Source organism: Labrus bergylta, chromosome 22 (assembly GCF_963930695.1).
Source record: "Labrus bergylta chromosome 22, fLabBer1.1, whole genome shotgun sequence".
In the NCBI taxonomy this organism is placed as follows: Eukaryota; Metazoa; Chordata; class Actinopteri; order Labriformes; family Labridae; genus Labrus; species Labrus bergylta.
This window is the reverse complement of record NC_089216.1, coordinates 15,333,230-15,358,044: the sequence shown is the minus strand read 5'-3', so window position 1 is coordinate 15,358,044 and position 24,815 is coordinate 15,333,230. Positions and strand designations below refer to the sequence as shown.

Genomic DNA, 24,815 nt, shown 5'->3' with positions numbered 1-24,815 from the left:
ATTTCAGTCAAATTAAACCAAAGATGGGGTCAGAGAGATATAAATGAACATGCTTTCCTGTCAGTAATCTCTAATAATAAATAATAATACAGATTCATCTTATTACATTATTCAATTGTGCTTATATTTAAATGAACAGTTGTCAAAGTAAAGCTTTTGAGTGAGTGAACATCAGTTTGACTCACAATCCTTCATCATAGTGAAGCTGGATCAAAATAATGATACAGCGCCCCTCAGTGGATGCACAGTGTAAGTACACCCTCTGTTTTGCATTTTTCATCATTACGGTTGAGACTTTATTGCAAAGTCAAATCTGCACATTAAAACATGATCCTAATAACCAGCTCGTGTGTTTATTCAGTTTTTTTTGTGATTGATTTCTAAATCATCAAACTTTGGATACTTGTTGGGTTTTTGTTTCTGATAAAGAAGGTCTTTCCCTCAGGAAAATAATGAGAACAGACATCATATGATTTGAGTCTCCTCTAACAAACCTCCTACATTAATTGTCTGAAAAGAAATATATCAGTAAATCAAGCAAACAAATTGAAGTTCAAATTAAGTAACTGGTTCAAAATGTTTCAGATACAGGTCAAATAATTCTTTTTTCTTTGTTATTAGTTTTAATAAATTGCTGTATTGTTCAAACTTGATCAGGAACCCTTGTACATCATCTCATTTCAGTTATTAATCATCAAAAGAAATCTAGAGAGTCTTTTAAGTTATGAACTTTTATTAACATAAAGTGCATCAAAAGCAATAAACAACATTTACTGTTATAAAATCAGATCCTAAATGAAACTAATACCTAGTTCACAGAGTATGGCCTGACTCTGGTAGTCGGCTGTTTTCTCTGTTTATGTCTTTCATTTATGTTCAACGTGTGTTTAGATCCGAAGTCAGGGTTTGTATAGACCACCACAATCATTTCTTAACCTGCAGTCGGAAGGTTTGCAGGGACCAAAGTTTTCTTCAACATTAAGAAAGAGGAGAGAGACAAGTTATAGTTTCAGATCAGTAAAAGAGAGACTCATCAGCATAACGATGAATAGCAGAGTTTGGAATACTTTTAGTTCAAAGCAGTTTATGTGACTTGTAAACAACATTGAACCCAAGAATGATGACTTACAAGGAATTTTGGCTTTGAAAATAATGGTGTACTAAAATCCATGGGTTGTGTAGTGTGTGTGTGTGTGTGTGTGTGTGTGTGTGTGTGTGTGTGTGTGTGTGTGTGTGTGTGTGAGGGGGGGGGGGGGGGGGTGGAGGGGTGGGGAGTTGAGTCTCTTTCTGAATCTTGGTGAAGGATGGTAATTAATACCTTTGTTCTTTGGACTCTTGGCCATTTGTTATTCTAAAAAATGGAAATAAATTAGGAAAGAAAGTGTTGCGGCCAAAAACTTCCACGGGATACTGAGCCCCTGAAAGCTCAGTTAAGAAAAAAAAGCTGTTTGTAAATCAGTTCCCACGGTTCACAAATCCATGTGCGAGGCTTAAAATCAGATCTGCTATCAGTGGCTGATAGCACAGATTGCCCAAATCCTTGCACAGTTTACAAATCCGTGCATATGGGCTCTAAATGAATGCACACAGTTTACAGAACAGTAGCAGATTATATGAATCTGTGCACAATGTTTATGAAACAATGCACACAGTTTAAGTAAATTGCATAGTTTATCCCTCAATTGGCACAGATTTACAAACAGCTTCTTATTTTTTCTGATCTGATGGCCTTAATGTTACTTCAACCTTTTTGCTTGTTATCATTGTAACTTTGAATTGCTGCCAGGTCTCCTTGTTAAAGAGATCTTTAATCTGAATGTGTCAAACCTGGTCAATTAACATATAAATAGAAATAAAATAAATAACAATATTCAAAAACTAATTTGTAGCCTAATAATAATACAAATAATAACAACTGCCTCTCTTTGGTAAACTTGAACAAGTCCAGACACATTTTAACATCAGATATCGATTGTGATCGGTTGCGCCAAATCATAACAAATGTTAGCAGCAGACGATTTACAGAAAGAGTAGGTCTTGACTGTACTAGCGGTTATAGTACTTACAACCTTTTCAACACACTCAACACTAATCCAACATGAGCACAGCACTAAGCAACTCAAAATATTGATGTGTATGCTTTCATTTTTTAAAAATACTTCAAATGGCGGTGTGTAATTGGAAAAGAGTTACTCATGATGATGAATGAAAAATAAATAATCGTCACTCCTGCAGATCTGCTGCAGCGCAGATGAGATCTATAGACTGTGAATTTGTTTTTTTGAACACTGCAAATCATTTTTCATGTTTTCTTGTTTCTTTTTCATTTCTTTTTCTAAGGCACTTAAATAACTCTTTGTTTATTTACAGTTATATTTTCTAAGACAAAGTTTCTTGGTGTGCCACTCAGACATCCCAGGACGTCCTGATCTGAGGCCTGTTGATCCTCATCTGTGAAGAGCAAGAAAGAAAGAAACATAAACATGACGTTAACGTATCAATAAAATAATCAAAAGTGTGGAAGGATGGAGATTCTTCACATTTAAAATTTATCTTGAGACCGAGATTATCACTCAGAGCAAAAGATTGTGTGTTGGAGTGGATGTAAAAACTGACCGGCTGGTTGACTGAGTTTCTGAGTTGACGGGCTGGACCAGCAGACTGTGAGTATCCAGAAATATTAGAAGGAGTGATGTGTCTGTGAGCTTGTCGTGACGGGGGGAACATGCCCGCTGACTGTCTGTAGTCAATCTGTGAAGATGGACGCGTCGGCTGGTAGGCAGGTAGAGGTTGTCTGTAAACATCTAGGTCCTCTAAGTGGACGGTTGCTTCGCTCTGAGTGAATGTGGGGTTTCCGTAAACTTCTGAAATTAGAACAAAAGAAAGGGTTAATTTAAAGACCACATACAGAGTAAATTACCTTTATCATGTAATTTTGTGTAGCAAAAAAACTGACCGATTTAAACATTAAGTCAAACAAATAAACAAACTGGTCGAGGCAGCAGTAAACCAACATCCCTCTGTGTCCTGTGAGGATAAATCTTTGTTTTTCTGAATTTAGTGTGGTGCGTTTGTAGACAGTGATGTAACAGCTGTTTGTGGCTAAAACATCATCTTCCTCTGTAGGGATACTTTCTGTCATGTTGTCACACACAGAATAACAATCTGAACCTGTCAGGGACTAAAATGACAATGTTACATTCTGTTTACCTGCTGCAGACGTTACAGTCTGTTTACCTAATGCAGACGTTACAGTCTGTTTACCTGCTGCAGACGTTACATTCTGTTTATCCGCTGCAGACGTTACAGTCTGTTTACCCGCTGCAGACGTTACATTCTGTTTACCCGCTGCAGACGTTACAGTCTGTTTACCCGCTGCAGACGTTACAGTCAGTTTACCCGCTGCAGACGTTACAGTCTGTTTACCCGCTGCAGATGTTACAGTCAGTTTATCTGCTGCAGACGTTATAGTCTGTTTACCCGCTGCAGACGTTACAGTCAGTTTATCTGCTGCAGACGTTACAGTCTGTTTACCCGCTGCAGACGTTACAGTCTGTTTACCCGCTGCAGACGTTACAGTCTGTTTACCTGCTGCAGATGTTACAGTCTGTTTACCTGCTGCAGGCCGAGCAGATCTACAACAACAATCTCTAAACTTTTTGTACCTATCAGTCTTTTCCATCCTGACATGTAAAAGTCTAATATGCTTTAAGACTTTAATCTTTATTAGTCAATAGTTTGATACTGTTTCCATAGCGTGTTTATACACCAGTTTTTGTTGTATGTCCTCCCTTTATACTGCATGATGATAACCTGTAGATTAGACCTAACCCTGATTAGACCTAACCTTGAAACCTCTCCCAGTGAACTTCAGACCTGCCTCTGCGAGTCCACAAAGCACACAAACACTCCCTGTAGCACTCCCTTCCCTTATTTCTTAGGTTTATAATTTTCTCAATGTTAAACTTAACAGATAATCACAACCAACATTGGCATTTCCAAAGCCCTAAGACCAAATATATCATTGCTTTTTTTTCTCTATATAAACCCTGTTATTGTGGTGCTAAAACTTGACACTCCTAAAACGTCTGCAGTAAAAACGTAATTCTAACAACTGCTGCAACAACACTCACAGAGGGAGAGAATGTGTGTGTTTGTGTACTTGTGTGTAGATATATATATATATATATATATATATCTATCTTGAGGGGACCTCCGTGTCATTTCTAGTTTCTACTATAGGTGTTTACGTGTTTTAGACTTAGAAGCCCACACTTGGTCATTGAAGAAGAAGAGTCCACGGTTTGTCCCTTGGGCGAGTGTGTGATTGTGTGTACGTGTGTAATAAATGCATTACCATCACCGTCAATGTTTGATCTGGACCACTCAAAGTCCTCGTTCAGCCACTGATTCACCAGCTTGTCTTTTATGTCTTTGTATCTGCAGACAAAGCAGAGAAACAGTCAGATTTTATTACGAGAATAAACATTTATCCTGCAGTATGAAAAAAGTAAAATTTAACACAACTAGAAAAATTGCATTTCCTTGCAGAAAATGCGTTGAAATTCTGAAAACTGATATGCAATAAGAAATAGTTGAAAATGTAGAGAATGAAATATAATAATTGAAAGCTGTTACTTTTTTTAAAGAGTCTTTAGAAAACTATTTTTATGAATTGGTGCTATACAAATAAGTTTGATTAATCATAAAATGATTGCCATGCTGAACAACCTGAAAAGTAAGATGAAAATAACATCATGACAGCTAAGCTAAAGCTAAAGTGTAGGAACATTTTACCACCGGTGAGAATCTCACCTCCTCTGTTTGTTCCTTAATACGAACGCCGCCAGGAATCCCACCAGCACCAAGAGAACAGTGAGCGTCACACTCAGCCCGGCAAAGAACGGCGTCCTCTGTATGGGCAGTCTGCAGTCATCGCTCAGGTACCAGGTGGAGGACAAGTCCACACAACTGAAAGAGGAAGGAGAAGAATGTTAAACTAAAGAGACGGGGAGGAACAAAAAGCAACAGTTTAAACTCTCTTTCAAACTAAACCTCCTCTGATCAAACAGATAAGAAGGCGGGAATTAGATCATGTGATACAAATATCTGGCACTGATCATGTTAATTCAAATATCTTAAATGTAAAAAATATTTTTAAATTATTATATTTAATCTCCATGTTTAAACTAAACATGAGGGTGCTGCTCAAAGCATCCTGGGATACCTAGCTATGCTAACGAAGCAACAACAAGCTCCACATGAGGTTTTCAAAGTGTTAAAATCAGCTGCTCATTGCTGAAAGTATTATCCATTTAACAAGAGCCTCTTTCATCAGACTGTGAAGACGTAAAAATAAAAATATCAACATGAAACAATGCAGCAGAGGGAGACAGAAACAGGACTGTGTGACAGCGGAGTAAAACTTACTGGCAGAGTGGCCCGGTGGCTTTAAACACTTTGCACACTCCCTTGTTGTAGCATGTTTTATGCTTATCGTGTTTCTGATGGCAGGCAGTCACACAGGTTACCTTCTTATTAACCTCCGCAGCCTGGTAGAAATCAGTCACATCTGCATCCTCATTCAGCCTTTCACAGACCGCTGGTGAAAGACAGGAAGAAGAAGAAGAAGAGGATGAAAACACTCGATAAGCAGTGTGCATGCAAAAACAGTTATGGCTTCTTTATAACACCAGCAGGACACGTTAAAGAAATACCACCATGTCCTAGATACATTACCTCTGTTTATTATTAAATGTAATATTTAAACATCTGAAGCAGTGGCGGCTGGTCAATAGAGGGCACTAGGGCGACTCAACCATTTAGCACGGATAAGATTTTTAAAATCAGTTTTTAATATCGTCTGAACTGCAAAGTACATTTTGTGTAGTTATTGTATAAAAAGTATAATCTGCAATAAAAACATAGATTTAAAACCGTTCTGCGTGTCTAAAGTTACTGACTTGTGACGTGTTTCTGGTCTTGAGTGCTAGCTCTGGTCCAGTGCTCAGGGCCGCCATTGACCTGCGTTATCATTTGCTCATTTGCTCCTCTTCAATAAAAGAGATAGGAGCTTCGATGGGCGCTGGAAAAATGAACGCATTACACACCACCACCCAAAAGGAGGCAGCAGAGAGACATGTCCCATGAACTGAGACATAAAGAGCGAGTCATGCAGCGTCACTGGATCAGAGCATTGACTGTTTATAAAGATGGATCAGAGCAGCAGACCAGACGAGCGTGAGGCTGCCTCCACAGAGGAAACATATGTCTGGAAGTAAGAGTGCATGTGGTGATGTTTGTTGAGTATACTTATTTAGTAATAAGTTAAAATTATCGCAATGCTAATTCTGTTAGCCAGTTCATGGCTGAGAGTTTTGTGTTTTTGTAAATTACTCTGTTGTTTAAAACAAATAAGGGGCTAGAATTGAAAACTAGAAGATAGCTACAAACCATGAGCAACATGTTTCATTCTATGTTGTGGAACCTGAACAATGAAAATCACTTTCCAATCAAATAATATTCAAATTATGTCACATGCTCAGTCTATAAAGAAGATTCTCAAAGGAATTTAAATTGTTAACATATCCTTTGAGTCATTCTTTTAAGCTTAACACACACACACACACACAAACACACACACACACACACACACACACACACACACAGGCACACACACACACACACACACATGCACACACCCACATACACATTTTCAAACAAATACAGGACTTATGGAGATACTGACATTGAAGATCTAGTTCTGTAGGCGTCACTGTCGGCTTCACTGTGACATTAAAACTCGGACAGTCTGAAAATTAAAAAACAAAAAGATAACAATCAGTTTATTAAAATTGTGTACATTACATTTACATTATTATTATTTTTCAATTTCTTTGGTATCAGCCGTTTATTTACCCATGCTTGTATCACAGCACCAACAAGTTCTCCAACCCTAATCAACAAGTTTTTTTTCCCCCTACTATCTAATAGAATGGTTCTCAAAAGATGACACCATCATTATTAATTTTCTTCAATGTCCAAGAGGAGGCGTCTCCACTGGTTGTAAACAGAATTCAGATTGTGAAGAAGTCTATGATAAAATGTTTCTATAGTCAGGTGATTTATTACCTCAGTAAACATTTTCCTAGAATAGAATAGAATATATCTTTATTGTCATTGCTATAAAAACAACGAGAAACAATTTAGCAGCTCCAGTCATTTCCAGCACACACAGATGGACGGTAAGGCATTTCACCGCCTGTGGAAAAAACTGTTTCTGAGTCTGTTTTATGAATTTATGATCTCAATCTCCGGTTTCAAGTCTTCTTCAAAACAATTTCATGTTCATTTAATAAATAATGGTAAAATTTAAAGTCAAAGAGACCAGAAAGCAGGCGAGGAGTTGGAGGGGCTACCTGTGATTGACAAGCTGCTACAATGGTGACCTGAAAAATATCTTGTGTAATGTCCGATTTACTTGAAAACATTCTGAGGACTCAGCTATTTATTTTCTAAAGTAAACACATTTTGTTTAGAGTCCAATTTAATATCACAAACACTAAAATTACAGATGCACCTTGCTTTCTGAGGTAGCTGTAGCTGAAGACTTAGCAAGAAGAGCAAGGGTTTCCCTCCCTCCTCCCCAGCTCCACCCCTTTTTCCAAATACGGTTCCTTCTGGCACCAAAAACCAGAAAAGATTGAGTAAAAATGCCAAACTTCAGGATACAAACCATCAGCTATGCAACAAAGTCACATCAAGGTAGCTACCTCCACATTTGATACACAGTCTATGTTAAGAAGTCAATGTTAGCATGCTAACATGTTAAAACATGATGTTGATGTAAAAAGAAAACTACATCAGTGTGTGTGCACATCAACCACTACTAGTTGGACTTTCCTTATCCTTATCACAAGCTCTAAATCCTCATAAAGGATTGTTTTTTTTCTAATCTTGTGTTTTCATGTGCACACACTATTGGGAAATGTCTCTCTTACCTAGAGTGCAGCCAACAAGGTCACCAACAGCCTCCGTAATTTCTTCAGTATTATTCACATATTTATCCTCATAATCAGGGTTATTTGGAATTGCCAGGATGACATCATGTTTGACATTAACACTGATGGGGAGAGAATTCAATATGTCAGTTTCAGTTGGTTTTAAAAGAAAATATTCAAAAATGCAACAAATAACACAATTCAAAACATGAGATGTTGCTGAGATTATCAGAATGCTCTGTCTATTTTTAGTCTCTTTACAATTTCATTTGTTTTATTGTTTCCTGGTTAAATATTGTTAAAAATAAATTATATTTTAAGTTGCAATAAGTCAGATGATGATAAACTAGCTTCATGGTGAGACACCTAAGCATTTTAAATCTAGTTAAATGTAACTGTTGACACCGCTGGTAGAATAAGCAGTACAGCTGGATTTGTTGTCTCATTTGATAATACATATACAGTATCTGTAAAAGCTGACACCTATTGATAAAGCAGACACAAATTTTCCAGATAAGACAAGCGTGGTAATTGAGATCAAATGCCCTGAGTGATGTAAAAACTTCAAAGTCAACTTGTGATACAGCCATAATACAGTCCAGTACATCTTTATGTCATTGGACATTTCATTCTCTACTTACCCGACTCTTGTTGGTGTGAGATCTGTGCCTTCAGCCCTTAATTGTATCTGAAATGGTATGAAAAAAACCCAGTTACATTTTATTTGATCTTTTCTCTGAACTATTGGCAATATTTTTTTAAATTATTCACCTCTTCCACAATGTTGGTTGATAATCTGCCCAATGGGCTTCCTGGGCTATAAAGGAACAAGAGAAACAATCTTAAGGAGAAGAAGATTTGCCACCAAAACCAGTTGTTTTAAAAACAGTTTTAAAATTGATTATAAAAAATGAAAAGTACATCACCTGACACTTATGACCACCACTTCTTTAACATTTTCTATCCTTGTTTTGTAATATTCCTCCATCTGAAAATAGTGACATAATAAAATATCAATATCTTCATGATATTAGTTTAGGTCATATAATTGTGTTTTCCTTTTATTTAATACAAGAAGAAAATACACAGTGATATAAATAAAACATTTAGGTTAAATCCAATTAGACATCTCTTTGGAGAATAATCTTTTATTTCTCTTTAAATGGACGGATGTCCTGTTATTGTTTGTGCTTCTTCAGACTAATACTCTGTAGCCATGTATCTCACCTGGCTGGTGAAGTTTCCAACAAATTCTTTGTATTCCTGTGATTCCTCATCCTCATATTCATCAATATATTCCTCATTGATGTCTATATTAACCACAACTGTTCTGTTGATTGTATCTGTATGGACATAGAAATATTTCATTAAATATCAGTGAAGAATAAAGTTAAAATAATGTTGTCTTACTATAGTTATTTAATTTACCTGGCTCAACAGCAACTTCAACATCTTCACAGACAGGTCCAATAAATCCAATGAGACATGAGCAGTTGTAACCATTGTCAGTTCCTCCGTTTTTGCAAATTAAAGGCTTACGAGTAGTGGATTGGGTAGTTGGTTGAATTGTTGGAGTGATAGGTGGTGTAGTTGAAGGTACAGTTGTAACCTCAGTTGTACCAGGCTTATCAGTTATGGGAGTGCCCTCAGTAGGTCCACTTGTTGCCTCAGTTGTGCCAGGCAAATCAGTTGTTGGCGTGCCCTCAGTTGGTCCACTTGTTACCTCAGTTTTGCCAGGCTGATCAGTTGCGCCAGGCAGATCACTTGTGGGTGTGCCCTCAGTTGGCCCACTGGTCTTCTCAGTGGTGACAGGCTGATCAGTTGTGGGAGTGCCCTCTGTTTGTCCACTTGTTGCCTCAGTTGTGACAGACTGATCAGTTGTGGGCGTGCCCTCAGTTGGTCCACTCGTTGCCTCAGTGGTGACAGGCTGATCAGTTGTGGGGGTGCCCTCAGTTGGTCCACTCGTTGCCTCAGTTGTGCCAGGCTTATCAGTTGTGGGCGTGCCCTCAGTTGGTCCACTTGTTGCCTCAGTGGTGACAGGCTGATCAGTTGTGGGAGTTCCCTCAGTTGGCCCACTGGTCTTCTCAGTTGTGACAGGCTGATCAGTTGTGGGAGTGCCCTCTGTTTGTCCACTTGTTGCCTCAGTTGTGACAGGCTGATCAGTTGTGGGAGTGCCCTCAGTAGGTCCACTCGTAGCCCCAGTTGTGACAGGCTGATCAGTTGTGGGAGTGCCCTCAGTTGGTCCACTCGTTGCCTCAGTTGTGACAGGCTGATCAGTTGTGGGAGTGCCCTCAGTAGGTCCACTCGTTGCCTCAGTTGTGACAGGCTGATCAGTTGTGGGTGTGCCCTCAGTTGGTCCACTCGTTGCCTCGGTAGTGACAGGCTGATCAGTTGTGGGGGTGCCCTCAGTTGGTCCACTCGTTGCCTCGGTTGTGACAGGCTGATCAGTTGTGGGCGTGCCCTCAGTTTGTCCACTCGTTGCCTCAGTTGTGACATGCTGATCAGTTGTGGGGGTACCCTCAGTAGGTCCACTCGTTGCCTCAGTTGTGCTAGGCTTACCAGTTGTGGGCGTGCCCTCAGTTGGTCCACTCGTTGCCTCAGTGGTGACAGGCTGATCAGTTATGGGCGTGCCCTCAGTTGGTCCACTCGTTGCCTCAGTTGTACCAGGCTGATCAGTTGTGGGAGTTCCCTCAGTTGGCCCACTGGTCTTCTCAGTTGTGACAGGCTGATCAGTTGTGGGAGTGCCCTCAGTAGGTCCACTTGTTGCCCCAGTTGTGACAGGCTGATCAGTTGTGGGAGTGCCCTCAGTAGGTCCACTTGTTGCCCCCGTTGTGACAGGCTGACCAGTTGTACCAGGCTGATCAGTTGTGGGAGTTCCCTCAGTTGGCCCACTGGTCTTCTCAGTTGTGACAGGCTGATCAGTTGTGGGAGTGCCCTCAGTAGGTCCACTTGTTGCCCCAGTTGTGACAGGCTGATCAGTTGTGGGAGTGCCCTCAGTAGGTCCACTTGTTGCCCCAGTTGTGACAGGCTGATCAGTTGTGGGAGTGCCCTCAGTAGGTCCACTTGTTGCCCCAGTTGTGACAGGCTGATCAGTTGTGGGAGTGCCCTCAGTTGGTCCACTTGTTGCCTCGGTTGTACCAGGCTGATCAGTTGTGGGAGTTCCCTCAGTTGGCCCACTGGTCTTCTCAGTTGTGACAGGCTGATCAGTTGTGGGAGTGCCCTCAGTAGGTCCACTTGTTGCCCCGGTTGTGACAGGCTGATCAGTTGTGGGAGTGCCCTCAGTTGGTCCACTTGTTGCCTCGGTTGTGACAGGCTGATCAGTTGTGGGAGTGCCCTCTGTTGGTCCACTTGTTGCCTCGGTTGTGACAGGCTGATCAGTTGTGGGAGTGCCCTCAGTAGGTCCACTTGTTGCCTCGGTTGTGAAAGGCTGATCAGTTGTGGGAGTGCCCTCAGTAGGTCCACTTGTTGCCCCAGTTGTGACAGGCTGATCAGTTGTGGGAGTGCCCTCAGTTGGTCCACTTGTTGCCTCGGTTGTGACAGGCTGATCAGTTGTGGGAGTGCCCTCAGTTGGTCCCCTTGTTGCCTCGGTTGTGACAGGCTGATCAGTTGTGGGAGTTCCCTCTGTTGGTCCACTTGTTGCCTCGGTTGTGAAAGGCTGATCAGTTTTGGGAGTGCCCTCAGTTGGTCCACTTGTTGACTCGGTTGTGACAGGCTGATCAGTTGTGGGAGTTCCCTCTGTTGGTCCACTTGTTGCCTCGGTTGTGAAAGGCTGATCAGTTGTGGGAGTGCCCTCAGTTGGTCCACTCGTTGCCTCGGTTGTGACAGGCTGATCAGTTGTGGGAGTGCCCTCAGTTGGTCCACTCGTTGCCTCGGTAGTGATAGGCTGATCAGTTGTGGGGGTGCCCTCAGTTGGTCCACTCGTTGCCTCGGTTGTGACAGGCTGATCAGTTGTGGGCGTGCCCTCAGTTTGTCCACTCGTTGCCTCAGTTGTGACAGGCTGATCAGTTGTGGGGGTGCCCTCAGTAGGTCCACTTGTTGCCCCAGTTGTGACAGGCTGATCAGTTGTGGAAGTGCCCTCAGTTGGCCCACTGGTCTTCTCAGTTGTGACAGGCTGATCAGTTGTGGGAGTGCCCTCAGTAGGTCCACTTGTTGCCTCGGTTGTACCAGGCTGATCAGTTGTGGGAGTTCCCTCAGTTGGCCCAGTGGTCTTCTCAGTTGTGACAGGCTGATCAGTTGTGGGAGTGCCCTCAGTAGGTCCACTTGTTGCCCCAGTTGTGACAGGCTGATCAGTTGTGGGAGTGCCCTCAGTAGGTCCACTTGTTGCCCCAGTTGTGACAGGCTGATCAGTTGTGGGAGTGCCCTCAGTTGGTCCACTTGTTGCCTCGGTTGTGACAGGCTGATCAGTTGTGGGCGTGCCCTCTGTTGGTCCACTTGTTGCCTCGGTTGTGACAGGCTGATCAGTTGTGGGAGTGCCCTCAGTTGGTCCCCTTGTTGCCTCGGTTGTGACAGGCTGATCAGTTGTGGGAGTTCCCTCTGTTGGTCCACTTGTTGCCTCGGTTGTGAAAGGCTGATCAGTTGTGGGAGTGCCCTCAGTTGGTCCACTTGTTGCCTCGGTTGTGACAGGCTGATCAGTTGTGGGAGTTCCCTCTGTTGGTCCACTCGTTGCCTCGGTTGTGACAGGCTGATCAGTTGTGGGAGTGCCCTCAGTATGTCCACTCGTTGCCTCGGTTGTGACAGGCTGATCAGTTGTGGGAGTGCCCTCAGTTGGTCCACTCGTTGCCTCGGTAGTGATAGGCTGATCAGTTGTGGGGGTGCCCTCAGTTGGTCCACTCGTTGCCTCGGTTGTGACAGGCTGATCAGTTGTGGGCGTGCCCTCAGTTTGTCCACTCGTAGCCTCAGTTGTGACAGGCTGATCAGTTGTGGGGGTGCCCTCAGTAGGTCCACTTGTTGCCCCAGTTGTGACAGGCTGATCAGTTGTGGGAGTGCCCTCAGTTGGCCCACTGGTCTTCTCAGTTGTGACAGGCTGATCAGTTGTGGGAGTGCCCTCAGTTGGCCCACTGGTCTTCTCAGTTGTGACAGGCTGATCAGTTGTGGGAGTGCCCTCAGTAGGTCCACTTGTTGCCCCAGTTGTGACAGGCTGATCAGTTGTGGGAGTGCCCTCAGTAGGTCCACTTGTTGCCTCAGTTGTGACAGGCTGATCAGTTGTGGGAGTGCCCTCAGTAGGTCCACTTGTTGCCTCGGTTGTGACAGGCTGATCAGTTGTGGGAGTTCCCTCTGTTGGTCCACTCATTGCCTCGGTTGTGAAAGGCTGATCAGTTGTGGGAGTGCCCTCAGTTGGTCCACTTGTTGCCTCGGTAGTGATAGGCTGATCAGTTGTGGGGGTGCCCTCAGTTGGTCCACTTGTTGCCCCAGTTGTGACAGGCTGATCAGTTGTGGGAGTGCCCTCAGTTGGCCCACTGGTCTTCTCAGTTGTGACAGGCTGATCAGTTGTGGGAGTGCCCTCAGTAGGTCCACTTGTTGCCCCAGTTGTGACAGGCTGATCAGTTGTGGGATTGCCCTCAGTAGGTCCACTTGTTGCCCCAGTTGTGACAGGCTGATCAGTTGTGGGAGTGCCCTCTGTTGGCCCACTGGTCTTCTCAGTTGTGACAGGCTGATCAGTTGTGGGAGTGCCCTCAGTAGGTCCACTTGTTGCCCCGGTTGTGACAGGCTGATCAGTTGTGGGAGTGCCCTCAGTTGGTCCACTTGTTGCCTCGGTTGTGACAGGCTGATCAGTTGTGGGAGTGCCCTCTGTTGGTCCACTTGTTGCCTCGGTTGTGTCAGGCTGATCAGTTGTGGGAGTTCCCTCTGTTGGTCCACTTGTTGCCTCGGTTGTGAAAGGCTGATCAGTTGTGGGAGTGCCCTCAGTTGGTCCACTCGTTGCCTCGGTTGTGACAGGCTGATCAGTTGTGGGAGTGCCCTCAGTTGGTCCACTCGTTGCCTCGGTAGTGATAGGCTGATCAGTTGTGGGGGTGCCCTCAGTTGGTCCACTCGTTGCCTCGGTTGTGACAGGCTGATCAGTTGTGGGCGTGCCCTCAGTTGGTCCACTCGTTGCCTCAGTTGTGACAGGCTGATCAGTTGTGGGTGTGCCCTCAGTAGGTCCACTTGTTGCCCCAGTTGTGACAAGCTGATCAGTTGTGGGAGTGCCCTCAGTTGGCCCACTGGTCTTCTCAGTTGTGACAGGCTGATCAGTTGTGGGAGTGCCCTCAGTAGGTCCACTTGTTGCCTCGGTTGTACCAGGCTGATTAGTTGTGGGAGTTCCCTCAGTTGGCCCACTTGTCTTCTCAGTTGTGACAGGCTGATCAGTTGTGGGAGTGCCCTCAGTAGGTCCACTTGTTGCCCCAGTTGTGACAGGCTGATCAGTTGTGGGAGTGCCCTCAGTAGGTCCTCTTGTTGCCCCAGTTGTGACAGGCTGATCAGTTGTGGCAGTGCCCTCAGTTGGTCCACTTGTTGCCTCGGTTGTGACAGGCTGATCAGTTGTGGGAGTGCCCTCAGTAGGTCCACTTGTTGCCCCAGTTGTGACAGGCTGATCAGTTGTGGGAGTGCCCTCAGTTGGTCCACTTGTTGCCTCGGTTGTGACAGGCTGATCAGTTGTGGGAGTGCCCTCTGTTGGTCCACTTGTTGCCTCGGTTGTGACAGGCTGATCAGTTGTGGGAGTGCCCTCAGTTGGTCCACTTGTTGCCCCGGTTGTGACAGGCTGATCAGTTGTGGGAGTGCCCTCAGTTGGTCCACTTGTTGCCTCGGTTGTGACAGGCTGATCAGTTGTGGGAGTGCCCTCTGTTGGTCCACTTGTTGCCTCGGTTGTGACAGGCTGATCAGTTGTGGGAGTGCCCTCAGTTGGTCCCCTTGTTGCCTCGGTTGTGACAGGCTGATCAGTTGTGGGAGTTCCCTCTGTTGGTCCACTTGTTGCCTCGGTTGTGAAAGGCTGATCAGTTGTGGGAGTGCCCTCAGTTGGTCCACTTGTTGCCTCGGTTGTGACAGGCTGATCAGTTGTGGGAGTTCCCTCTGTTGGTCCACTTGTTGCCTCGGTTGTGAAAGGCTGATCAGTTGTGGGAGTGCCCTCAGTTGGTCCACTCGTTGCCTCGGTTGTGACAGGCTGATCAGTTGTGGGAGTGCCCTCAGTTGGTCCACTCGTTGCCTCGGTAGTGATAGGCTGATCAGTTGTGGGGGTGCCCTCAGTTGGTCCACTCGTTGCCTCGGTTGTGACAGGCTGATCAGTTGTGGGCGTGCCCTCAGTTTGTCCACTCGTTGCCTCAGTTGTGACAGGCTGATCAGTTGTGGGGGTGCCCTCAGTAGGTCCACTTGTTGCCCCAGTTGTGACAGGCTGATCAGTTGTGGAAGTGCCCTCAGTTGGCCCACTGGTCTTCTCAGCTGTGACAGGCTGATCAGTTGTGGGAGTGCCCTCAGTAGGTCCACTTGTTGCCTCGGTTGTACCAGGCTGATCAGTTGTGGGAGTTCCCTCAGTTGGCCCACTGGTCTTCTCAGTTGTGACAGGCTGATCAGTTGTGGGAGTGCCCTCAGTAGGTCCACTTGTTGCCCCAGTTGTGACAGGCTGATCAGTTGTGGGAGTGCCCTCAGTTGGTCCACTTGTTGCCTCGGTTGTGACAGGCTGATCAGTTGTGGGCGTGCCCTCTGTTGGTCCACTTGTTGCCTCGGTTGTGACAGGCTGATCAGTTGTGGGAGTGCCCTCAGTTGGTCCCCTTGTTGCCTCGGTTGTGACAGGCTGATCAGTTGTGGGAGTTCCCTCTGTTGGTCCACTTGTTGCCTCGGTTGTGAAAGGCTGATCAGTTGTGGGAGTGCCCTCAGTTGGTCCACTTGTTGCCTCGGTTGTGACAGGCTGATCAGTTGTGGGAGTTCCCTCTGTTGGTCCACTCGTTGCCTCGGTTGTGACAGGCTGATCAGTTGTGGGAGTGCCCTCAGTATGTCCACTCGTTGCCTCGGTTGTGACAGGCTGATCAGTTGTGGGAGTGCCCTCAGTTGGTCCACTCGTTGCCTCGGTAGTGATAGGCTGATCAGTTGTGGGGGTGCCCTCAGTTGGTCCACTCGTTGCCTCGGTTGTGACAGGCTGATCAGTTGTGGGCGTGCCCTCAGTTTGTCCACTCGTTGCCTCAGTTGTGACAGGCTGATCAGTTGTGGGGGTGCCCTCAGTAGGTCCACTTGTTGCCCCAGTTGTGACAGGCTGATCAGTTGTGGGAGTGCCCTCAGTTGGCCCACTGGTCTTCTCAGTTGTGACAGGCTGATCAGTTGTGGGAGTGCCCTCAGTTGGCCCACTGGTCTTCTCAGTTGTGACAGGCTGATCAGTTGTGGGAGTGCCCTCAGTAGGTCCACTTGTTGCCCCAGTTGTGACAGGCTGATCAGTTGTGGGAGTGCCCTCAGTAGGTCCACTTGTTGCCTCAGTTGTGACAGGCTGATCAGTTGTGGGAGTGCCCTCAGTAGGTCCACTTGTTGCCTCGGTTGTGACAGGCTGATCAGTTGTGGGAGTTCCCTCTGTTGGTCCACTCATTGCCTCGGTTGTGAAAGGCTGATCAGTTGTGGGAGTGCCCTCAGTTGGTCCACTTGTTGCCTCGGTAGTGATAGGCTGATCAGTTGTGGGGGTGCCCTCAGTTGGTCCACTTGTTGCCCCAGTTGTGACAGGCTGATCAGTTGTGGGAGTGCCCTCAGTTGGTCCACTTGTTGCCCCAGTTGTGACAGGCTGATCAGTTGTGGGAGTGCCCTCAGTAGGTCCACTTGTTGCCCCAGTTGTGACAGGCTGATCAGTTGTGGGAGTGCCCTCTGTTGGCCCACTGGTCTTCTCAGTTGTGACAGGCTGATCAGTTGTGGGAGTGCCCTCAGTAGGTCCACTTGTTGCCCCGGTTGTGACAGGCTGATCTGTTGTGGGAGTTCCCTCAGTTGGTCCACTTGTTGCCTCGGTTGTGACAGGCTGATCAGTTGTGGGAGTGCCCTCTGTTGGTCCACTTGTTGCCTCGGTTGTGACAGGCTGATCAGTTGTGGGAGTTCCCTCTGTTGGTCCACTTGTTGCCTCGGTTGTGAAAGGCTGATCAGTTGTGGGAGTGCCCTCAGTTGGTCCACTCGTTGCCTCGGTTGTGACAGGCTGATCAGTTGTGGGAGTGCCCTCAGTTGGTCCACTCGTTGCCTCGGTAGTGATAGGCTGATCAGTTGTGGGGGTGCCCTCAGTTGGTCCACTCGTTGCCTCGGTTGTGACAGGCTGATCAGTTGTGGGCGTGCCCTCAGTTTGTCCACTCGTTGCCTCAATTGTGACAGGCTGATCAGTTGTGGGCGTGCCCTCAGTAGGTCCACTTGTTGCCCCAGTTGTGACAAGCTGATCAGTTGTGGGAGTGCCCTCAGTTGGCCCACTGGTCTTCTCAGTTGTGACAGGCTGATCAGTTGTGGGAGTGCCCTCAGTAGGTCCACTTGTTGCCTCGGTTGTACCAGGCTGATCAGTTGTGGGAGTTCCCTCAGTTGGCCCACTGGTCTTCTCAGTTGTGACAGGCTGATCAGTTGTGGGAGTGCCCTCAGTAGGTCCACTTCTTGCCCCAGTTGTGACAGGCTGATCAGTTGTGGGAGTGCCCTCAGTAGGTCCACTTGTTGCCCCAGTTGTGACAGGCTGATCAGTTGTGGTAGTGCCCTCAGTTGGTCCACTTGTTGCCTCGGTTGTGACAGGCTGATCAGTTGTGGGAGTTCCCTCTGTTGGTCCACTTGTTGCCTCGGTTGTGACAGGCTGATCAGTTGTGGGAGTGCCCTCAGTTGGTCCCCTTGTTGCCTCGGTTGTGACAGGCTGATCAGTTGTGGGAGTTCCCTCTGTTGGTCCACTTGTTGCCTCGGTTGTGACAGGTTGATCAGTTGTGGGAGTGCCCTCAGTTGGTCCACTCGTTGCCTCGGTTGTGACAGGCTGATCAGTTGTGGGAGTTCCCTCTGTTGGTCCACTCGTTGCCTCGGTTGTGAAAGGCTGATCAGTTGTGGGAGTGCCCTCAGTATGTCCATTCGTTGCCTCGGTTGTGACAGTTTGATCAGTTGTGGGAGTGCCCTCAGTTGGTCCACTTGTTGCCTCGGTAGTGATAGGCTGATCAGTTGTGGGGGTGCCCTCAGTTGGTCCACTCGTTGCCTCGGTTGTGACAGGCTGATCAGTTGTGGGGGTGCCCTCAGTAGGTCCACTTGTTGCCCCAGTTGTGCCAGGCTGATCAGTTGTGGGAGTGCCCTCAGTTGGCCCACTGGTCTTCTCAGTTGTGACAGGCTGATCAGTTGTGGGAGTGCCCTCAGTTGGCCCACTGGTCTTCTCAGTTGTGACAGGCTGATCAGTTGTGGTAGTGCCCTCAGTAGGTTCACTTGTTACCTCGTTTGTGACAGGCTGATCAGTTGTGGGAGTGCCCTCAGTAGGTCCACTTGTTACCTCGGTTGTGACAGGCTGATCAGTTGTGGGAGTGCCCTCAGTAGGTCCACTTGTTGCCTCGGTTGTGACAGGCTGATCAGTTGTGGGAGTTCCCTCTGTTGGTCCACTTGTTGCCTCGGTTGTGAAAGGCTGATCAGTTGTGGGAGTGCCCTCAGTTGGTCCACTTGTTGCCTCGGTTGTGACAGGCTGATCAGTTGTGGGGGTGCCCTCAGTTGGTCCACTTGTTGCCTCGGTAGTGATAGGCTGATCAGTTGTGGGGGTGCCCTCAGTTGGTCCACTCGTTGCCTCGGTTGTGACAGGCTGATCAGTTGTGGGCGTGCCCTCAGTTTGTCCACTCGTTGCCTCGGTTGTGACAGGCTGATCAGTTGTGGGGGTGCCCTCAGTAGGTCCACTCGTTGCCTCAGTTTTGACAGGCTGATCAGTTGTGGGGGTGCCCTCAGTTGGTCCACTCGTTGCCTCAGTTGTGACAGGCTGATCAGTTGTGGGCGTGCCCTCAGTTTGTCCACTCGTTGCCTCCGTTGTGACATGCTGATCAGTTGTGAGGGTACCCTCAGTTGGTCCACTCGTTGCCTCAGTTGTGACAGGCTGATCAGTCGTAGGTGTTCCATCAGTAGGTCCACTCGTTGCCCCAGTTGTGACAGGCTGATCAGTCGTGGGAGTGCCCTCAGTTGGTCCACTCGTTGCCTCAGTTGTACCAGGCTGATCAGTTGTGGGGGTGCCCTCTGTTTGTTCACTCGTTGCCTCAGTTGTACCAGGCTGATCAGTTGTGGGTGTGCCCTCAGTAGGTCCACTCGTTGCCTCAGTTGTGATAGGCTTATCAGTTGTGGGTGTGCCCTCAGTTGGTCCCCCCGTTGCATCTGTTGTGGCAGGCTGATCAGTTGTGGGAGTGCCCTCAGTAGGTCCACTTGTTGCTTCAGTTGTACCAGGCTGATCATTTGTGGGGGTGCCCTCAGTAGGTCCACTTGTTACATCAGTTGTGACAGGCTGATCAGTTGTGGGGGTGCCCTGTGTTTGTCCACTTGTTGCATCTGTTGTGGCAGGCTGATCAGTTGTGGGAGTGCCCTCAGTAGGTCCACTTGTTGCTTCAGTTGTACCAGGCTGATCAGTTGTGGGGGTGCCCTCAGTAGGTCCACTTGTTGCTTCAGTTGTACCAGGCTGATCACTGGTGGGGGTGCCCTCTGTTGGTCCACTTGTTGCCTCAGTTGTACCAGGCTGATCACTTGTGGGGGTGCCCTCAGTAGGTCCACTTGTTGCTTCAGTTGTACCAGGCTGATCAGTTGTGGGGGTGCCCTCAGTAGATCCACTTGTTGCCTCAGTTGTACCAGGCTGATCAGTTGTGGGTGTGCCCTCAGTAGGTCCACTTGTTGCATCAGTTGTACCAGGCTGATCAGTTGTAGGGGTGCCCTCTGTTGGTCCACTTGTTGCATCAGTTGTTACAGGCTGATCAGTTGTGGGTGTGCCCTCAGTAGGTCCACTTGTTGCCTCAGTTGTACCAGGCTGATCAGTTGTGGGGGTGCCCTCTGTTTGTCCACTTTTTGCATCAGTTGTGACAGGCTGATCAGTTGTGGGGGTGCCCTCTGTTTGTCCACTTGTTGCATCAGTTGTACCAAGCTGATCAGTTGTGGGTGTGCCCTCATTAGGTCCACTCGTTGCCTCAGTTGTGACAGGCTTATCAGTTGTGGGAGTGCCCTCAGTTGGTCCCCCCGTTGCATCTGTTGTGGCAGGCTGATCAGTTGTGGGCGTGCCCTCAGTTGGTCCCCTTGTTGCATCTGTTGTGGCAGGCTGATCAGTTGTGGGAGTTCCCTCAGTTGGTCCCGTTGTTGCATCAGTTGTACCAGGCTGATCACTTGTGGGGGTGCCCTCAGTAGGTCCACTTGTTGCTTCAGTTGTACCAGGCTGATCAGTTGTGGGAGTGCCCTCAGTAGGTCCACTTGTTGCCTCAGTTGTACCAGGCTGATCAGTTGTGGGGGTGCCCTCTGTTTGTCCACTCGTTGCATCAGTTGTACCAGGCTGATCAGTTGTGGGGGTGCCCTCTGTTTGTACAGTTGTTGCTTCAGTTGTACCAGGCTGATCAGTTGTGGGGGTGCCCTCAGTAGGTCCACTTGTTGCCTCAGTTGTACCAGGCTTATCAGTTGTGGGGGTGCCCTCAGTAGGTCCAGTTGTTGCCTCAGTTGTACCAGGCTGATCAGTTGTGGGGGTGCCCTCAGTAGGTCCACTTGTTGCCTCAGTTGTACCAGGCTGATCAGTTGTGGGGGTGCCCTCTGTTTGTCCATTTGTTGCATCAGTTGTACCAGGCTGATCAGTTGTAGGGGTGTCCTTTGTTGGTCCACTTGTTGCCTCAGTTGTACCAGGCTGATCAGTTGTGGGTGTGCCCTCAGTAGGTCCACTTGTTGCCTCAGTTGTACCAGGCTGATCAGTTGTGGGGGTACCCTCTGTTTGTCCACTTGTTGCATCAGTTGTGACAGGCTGATCAGTTGTGGGGGTGCCCTCTGTTTGTCCATTTGTTGCATCAGTTGTACCAGGCTGATCAGTTGTGGGGGTGCCCTCTGTCTGTACAGTTGTTGCTTCAGTTGTACCAGGCTGATCAGTTGTGGGGGTGCCCTCTGTTTGTCCACTTGTTGCATCAGTTGTGGGGGTGCCCTCTGTTTGTCCACTTGTTTCCTCAGTTGTACCAGGCTGATCAGTTGTGGGTGTGCCCTCAGTAGGTCCCCTTGTTGCCTCAGTTGTACCAGGCTGATCAGTTGTGGGTGTGACCTCAGTAGGTCCACTTGTTTCCTCAGTTGTACCAGGCTGATCAGTTGTGGGTGTGCCCTCAGTTGGTCCCCTTGTTGCATCTGTTGTGGCAGGCTGATCAGTTGTGGGTTTGCCCTCAGAAGGTCCACTCGTTGCCTCAGTTGTGACAGGCTTATCAGTTGTGGGCGTGCCCTCAGTTGGTCCCCTTGTTGCATCTGTTGTGGCAAGCTGATCAGTTGTGGGTGTGCCCTCAGTAGGTCCACTTGTTGCCTCAGTTGTACCAGGCTGATCAGTTGTGGGCATGCCCTCTGTTTGTCCACTTGTTGCATCAGTTGTACCAGGCTGATCAGTTGTGGGCGTGCCCTCTGTTTGTCCACTTTTTGCCTCAGTTGTGCCAGGCTGATCAATATATAGGGTGCCTTCAGTTGTCCCACTTGAAAACTCATTCATCACCTCATTTTTCTCATGTTTCTGAGATGTGGGATTGCCATCAGTTGGCCCACTCTTAAGCGCTGTTGTAGAAAAAGTTTGAATATGGTGAGTTTATCTAGTCCTGTTTGTCTCACAAAAGTTTTAAACCATTTTTTTTGTTGGATTAACTTAAATTATTTATTTTTTTAGTCTTCTCTGTGGTCCTGTTGCAAAACACATTTCTCCTTGTGAGAAAATAAAGATTTTGAATCCGAATCGTAATCTTTTGTTGACATCCTCTTTACGTGCTTAAATTTTCAATTTACATTTTTACCAAAATGGAATCATGTCATTTTACGGTAGACAAGCTCTTCAGAAGATACTTTAAACGTATGCAATCGTGAACTTGGTAGGCTCTTTGGTCTGTAGATAGAACTCACTGCTTATTGCCCCAAAATAAAAAAATGTCCCACTTGTTCACTTATTGTTAACAAAATTGCAATCCATTTTATTCATATTCTTTCATGGAATTATTTTTGGTTCTCTAGATGAATTCTTTCAGTAAGCTAGTTAGCTTGTTGGTGTCAAGACTGGAAAATCAGAGAACTAGGGGATTGATCGAGGTTATGTCGCTAGCACAGGAGCTTTAGTTGACAAAGGAACAAGGTTTCTAAGCAAGTTATTGATTGTAAGTAAAAGGTAATGCCCTTTTCTTGGGAATTTTCAGAATTGACTTGGAGTTTCCATGTTGAATCTCAGAGTTAAACATGCATTTGAAAGTTTTTAATGAGATCCCAATCATTTTAAGTCATGAAGCCCTATTCTAAGAATCAGAAAAACAAATAAAACATTTAAAGAACTCAATACGACCAACTGACTTGAAAGCAATCTTAGTACAAAGTTTTTAAATCATCATGTTATGACACTCAACGACAAAAAGTATTTAAATCAATGTAGAATTTTTAAAAAACTGAATGAATCTTAAATATTTTAACAGGCAACATTAACACCACCTTAACCACCTGACGACCTGAGTATTTATAAAATCCTGGATATGACCACATGTAAGATGACCACAACAAGATTTAGCACTTGTGTTTTTGTATCTTTGCCCTGTCCAAGAGTTATGGAAATCTGGAAATATCTAAATTATTATTAAATTGGGAATATTTACTCATATACTTCAAGTTATAGTTTTAGTTTGTAATTATTTGTATTTCTTACCTCACATGTGCTTTATATGATTTATGTGATTTGGCCGATTTAACACTCCAACACTGCAGTTTCCCTCCAGGATTAATGAAATATTTAATGAATACTTTTTACTACAATGAACTCAATGAAAGGGGAGGTCTTTTTTAAATATATTGTCTTATATATTATCTTACCGTAAGCAGTTCTGCCAGCAGAGGAAGAGCAGATGAGTGCAAAGAAAATAATCACAAAAGTTGAAGAAAGCGCCATCACCCGATCACATTCCAGCAGCTGAAACCTCCCTGGTGTGTGTGTCAGTGCTCAATGAGTCCAAATTGTCAGAACATTTAACAAATACGTAAATAAATAAATATAAGTTTTGAACACGTTAAGTTTTGATTTACTGCTACACTGGACAGGACGCATCACAGATAAGATTTCTTCAGAACACGCAGTGTGGTATTAAACATTTGACCTTGACTGAATTTTATTCCACTCACACACCTTTCCTGTGTGTGTGTGTGTGTGTGTGTGTGTGTGTGTGTGTGTGGGTGTGTGTGTGTGTGTGGGTGTGTGTGTCCCTTCGTCTGTTTTATAGTCCTTTAACCATGTAGTGATTAGCATCAGTTTGCGTCACTGCTGAGGATGTTAAAGACGACAACACCCAGAATGAAGCGAGAGGTCAACAAATGTGTTAATGAAATGAAAGACTTTGGAAATAAATCTCACCTGAAATATTTTACTTTAAGGAAATACATACAATTACCAATCATCTTCATGTGGCACCTGTTTACTTTAAGTTGAATGTTTCAGTTTTAAACTACTCTGGACTCGTTTGGTTGCTCTATATAATATAATTATAACAAAGAGGTGCTGGAGACCTTTGAAGGTACCGACTAAAGGTCTGTGATTTTGGATTCATGAAACCTACATGTTTCATGACCACAACTTTGTAATATTTCTTAGAAGAACTGCAGTTTGCACGAGGTAAGGATGCTGTTTGAGGCAAATGAACCTTAAAATGAACGTGTTAACACCAGTATCAGTAAAAACATGAATATCACGGCTGCAAATACATCGTGAAAGGAAGCAGGCTCAGATCTCTCCTTAAAAAGTGTCCAATATCAGGCTGTTTTCTTTCACTGTTCTCACCGATAACAATAAACAATAAACAGTTACGGTAAATGGACTTGAGCTTGTTTATTTCTTTTTTAGTCTTCTGACTTCTCAAAGCTCTTTTACACCGCAGGTCAAACCTACACATTCACACACTGATGGTAGAGGCTGCTGTGTAAAGAATACACCAGTATTAACTCATCCATTCACACGCTGCAGCCGAAGCAGTGGGAGCAACTTGGGGTTAAGTGTCTTGTCCACGACACATCGGACACAACGGTTAAGAGACGACAGACTCTACCACAGAGTCACAGCCGCCTTGTTTTAATTTCATAAAGCTGGGAATTTGGCATCCAGCCTTAAAAAGAAAAGTGAGGCATTTAACAGACCAGTATCGTCTGCTCTGATTGGCTGTATTGTGCGGTATTGAGCCGGACAAATCATGAATGACTATGTTATTGTATGAATGCAGAAAGGGGCAATTACATGGATATTTATTGAAGCTGATTATGTTTCAGTTTAATAGCCTTCAAATATCTGGACTTTGCAGTTTAAAAACATTTTTTATTTCTTAATTATTTTTATTTTTAAAGAACAGATGTTTTTGAGCTTCTGGAGAGATGATTAGGAGGTCAAGCATTTTGAAACTTTGATACTTTTCAACACGATCTCTGTGATTTTAATGACCGATCGCATCAAAAAGAAACAAAGCTTTAACAAAAAATCTCATATTTTTAACCTAAAGAGGAAGAGAGAGAGCACCGTCTAAATTACACAAAAACATCAACTTTTTTGTACAATAAAGACAGTGTGCAGGAGTTTATCTGCAACTAATGGTTATAAAAAACACATGTATTGATATATATATTAACCACCTAACCCATATCTGTATATGTGCCTAAGACTTGTATTTCTGTTGCGGTGGTAGAGCGAGGAGG

General features: G+C 45.7%; 1 protein-coding gene across 1 annotated transcript; it reads right to left on the bottom strand.

The window, feature by feature from the left end:
* Positions 1 to 712: 712 nt before the first annotated feature.
* LOC110005808 (mucin-17) lies at positions 713 to 23,331 on the bottom strand. The gene is made up of 13 exons (XM_065950983.1): positions 22,956 to 23,331; positions 9,429 to 21,668; positions 9,228 to 9,343; positions 8,927 to 8,988; positions 8,772 to 8,817; positions 8,642 to 8,688; positions 8,001 to 8,122; positions 6,749 to 6,811; positions 5,431 to 5,602; positions 4,816 to 4,971; positions 4,358 to 4,440; positions 2,617 to 2,864; positions 713 to 2,451 (listed from the first exon to the last, which is right to left on the bottom strand). The coding sequence occupies exons 1-13, from the start codon at positions 23,029 to 23,031 to the stop codon at positions 2,407 to 2,409; spliced, it is 13,476 nt and encodes a 4,491-aa protein (XP_065807055.1). The 5' UTR covers positions 23,032 to 23,331; the 3' UTR covers positions 713 to 2,406.
* Positions 23,332 to 24,815: the final 1,484 nt, after the last annotated feature.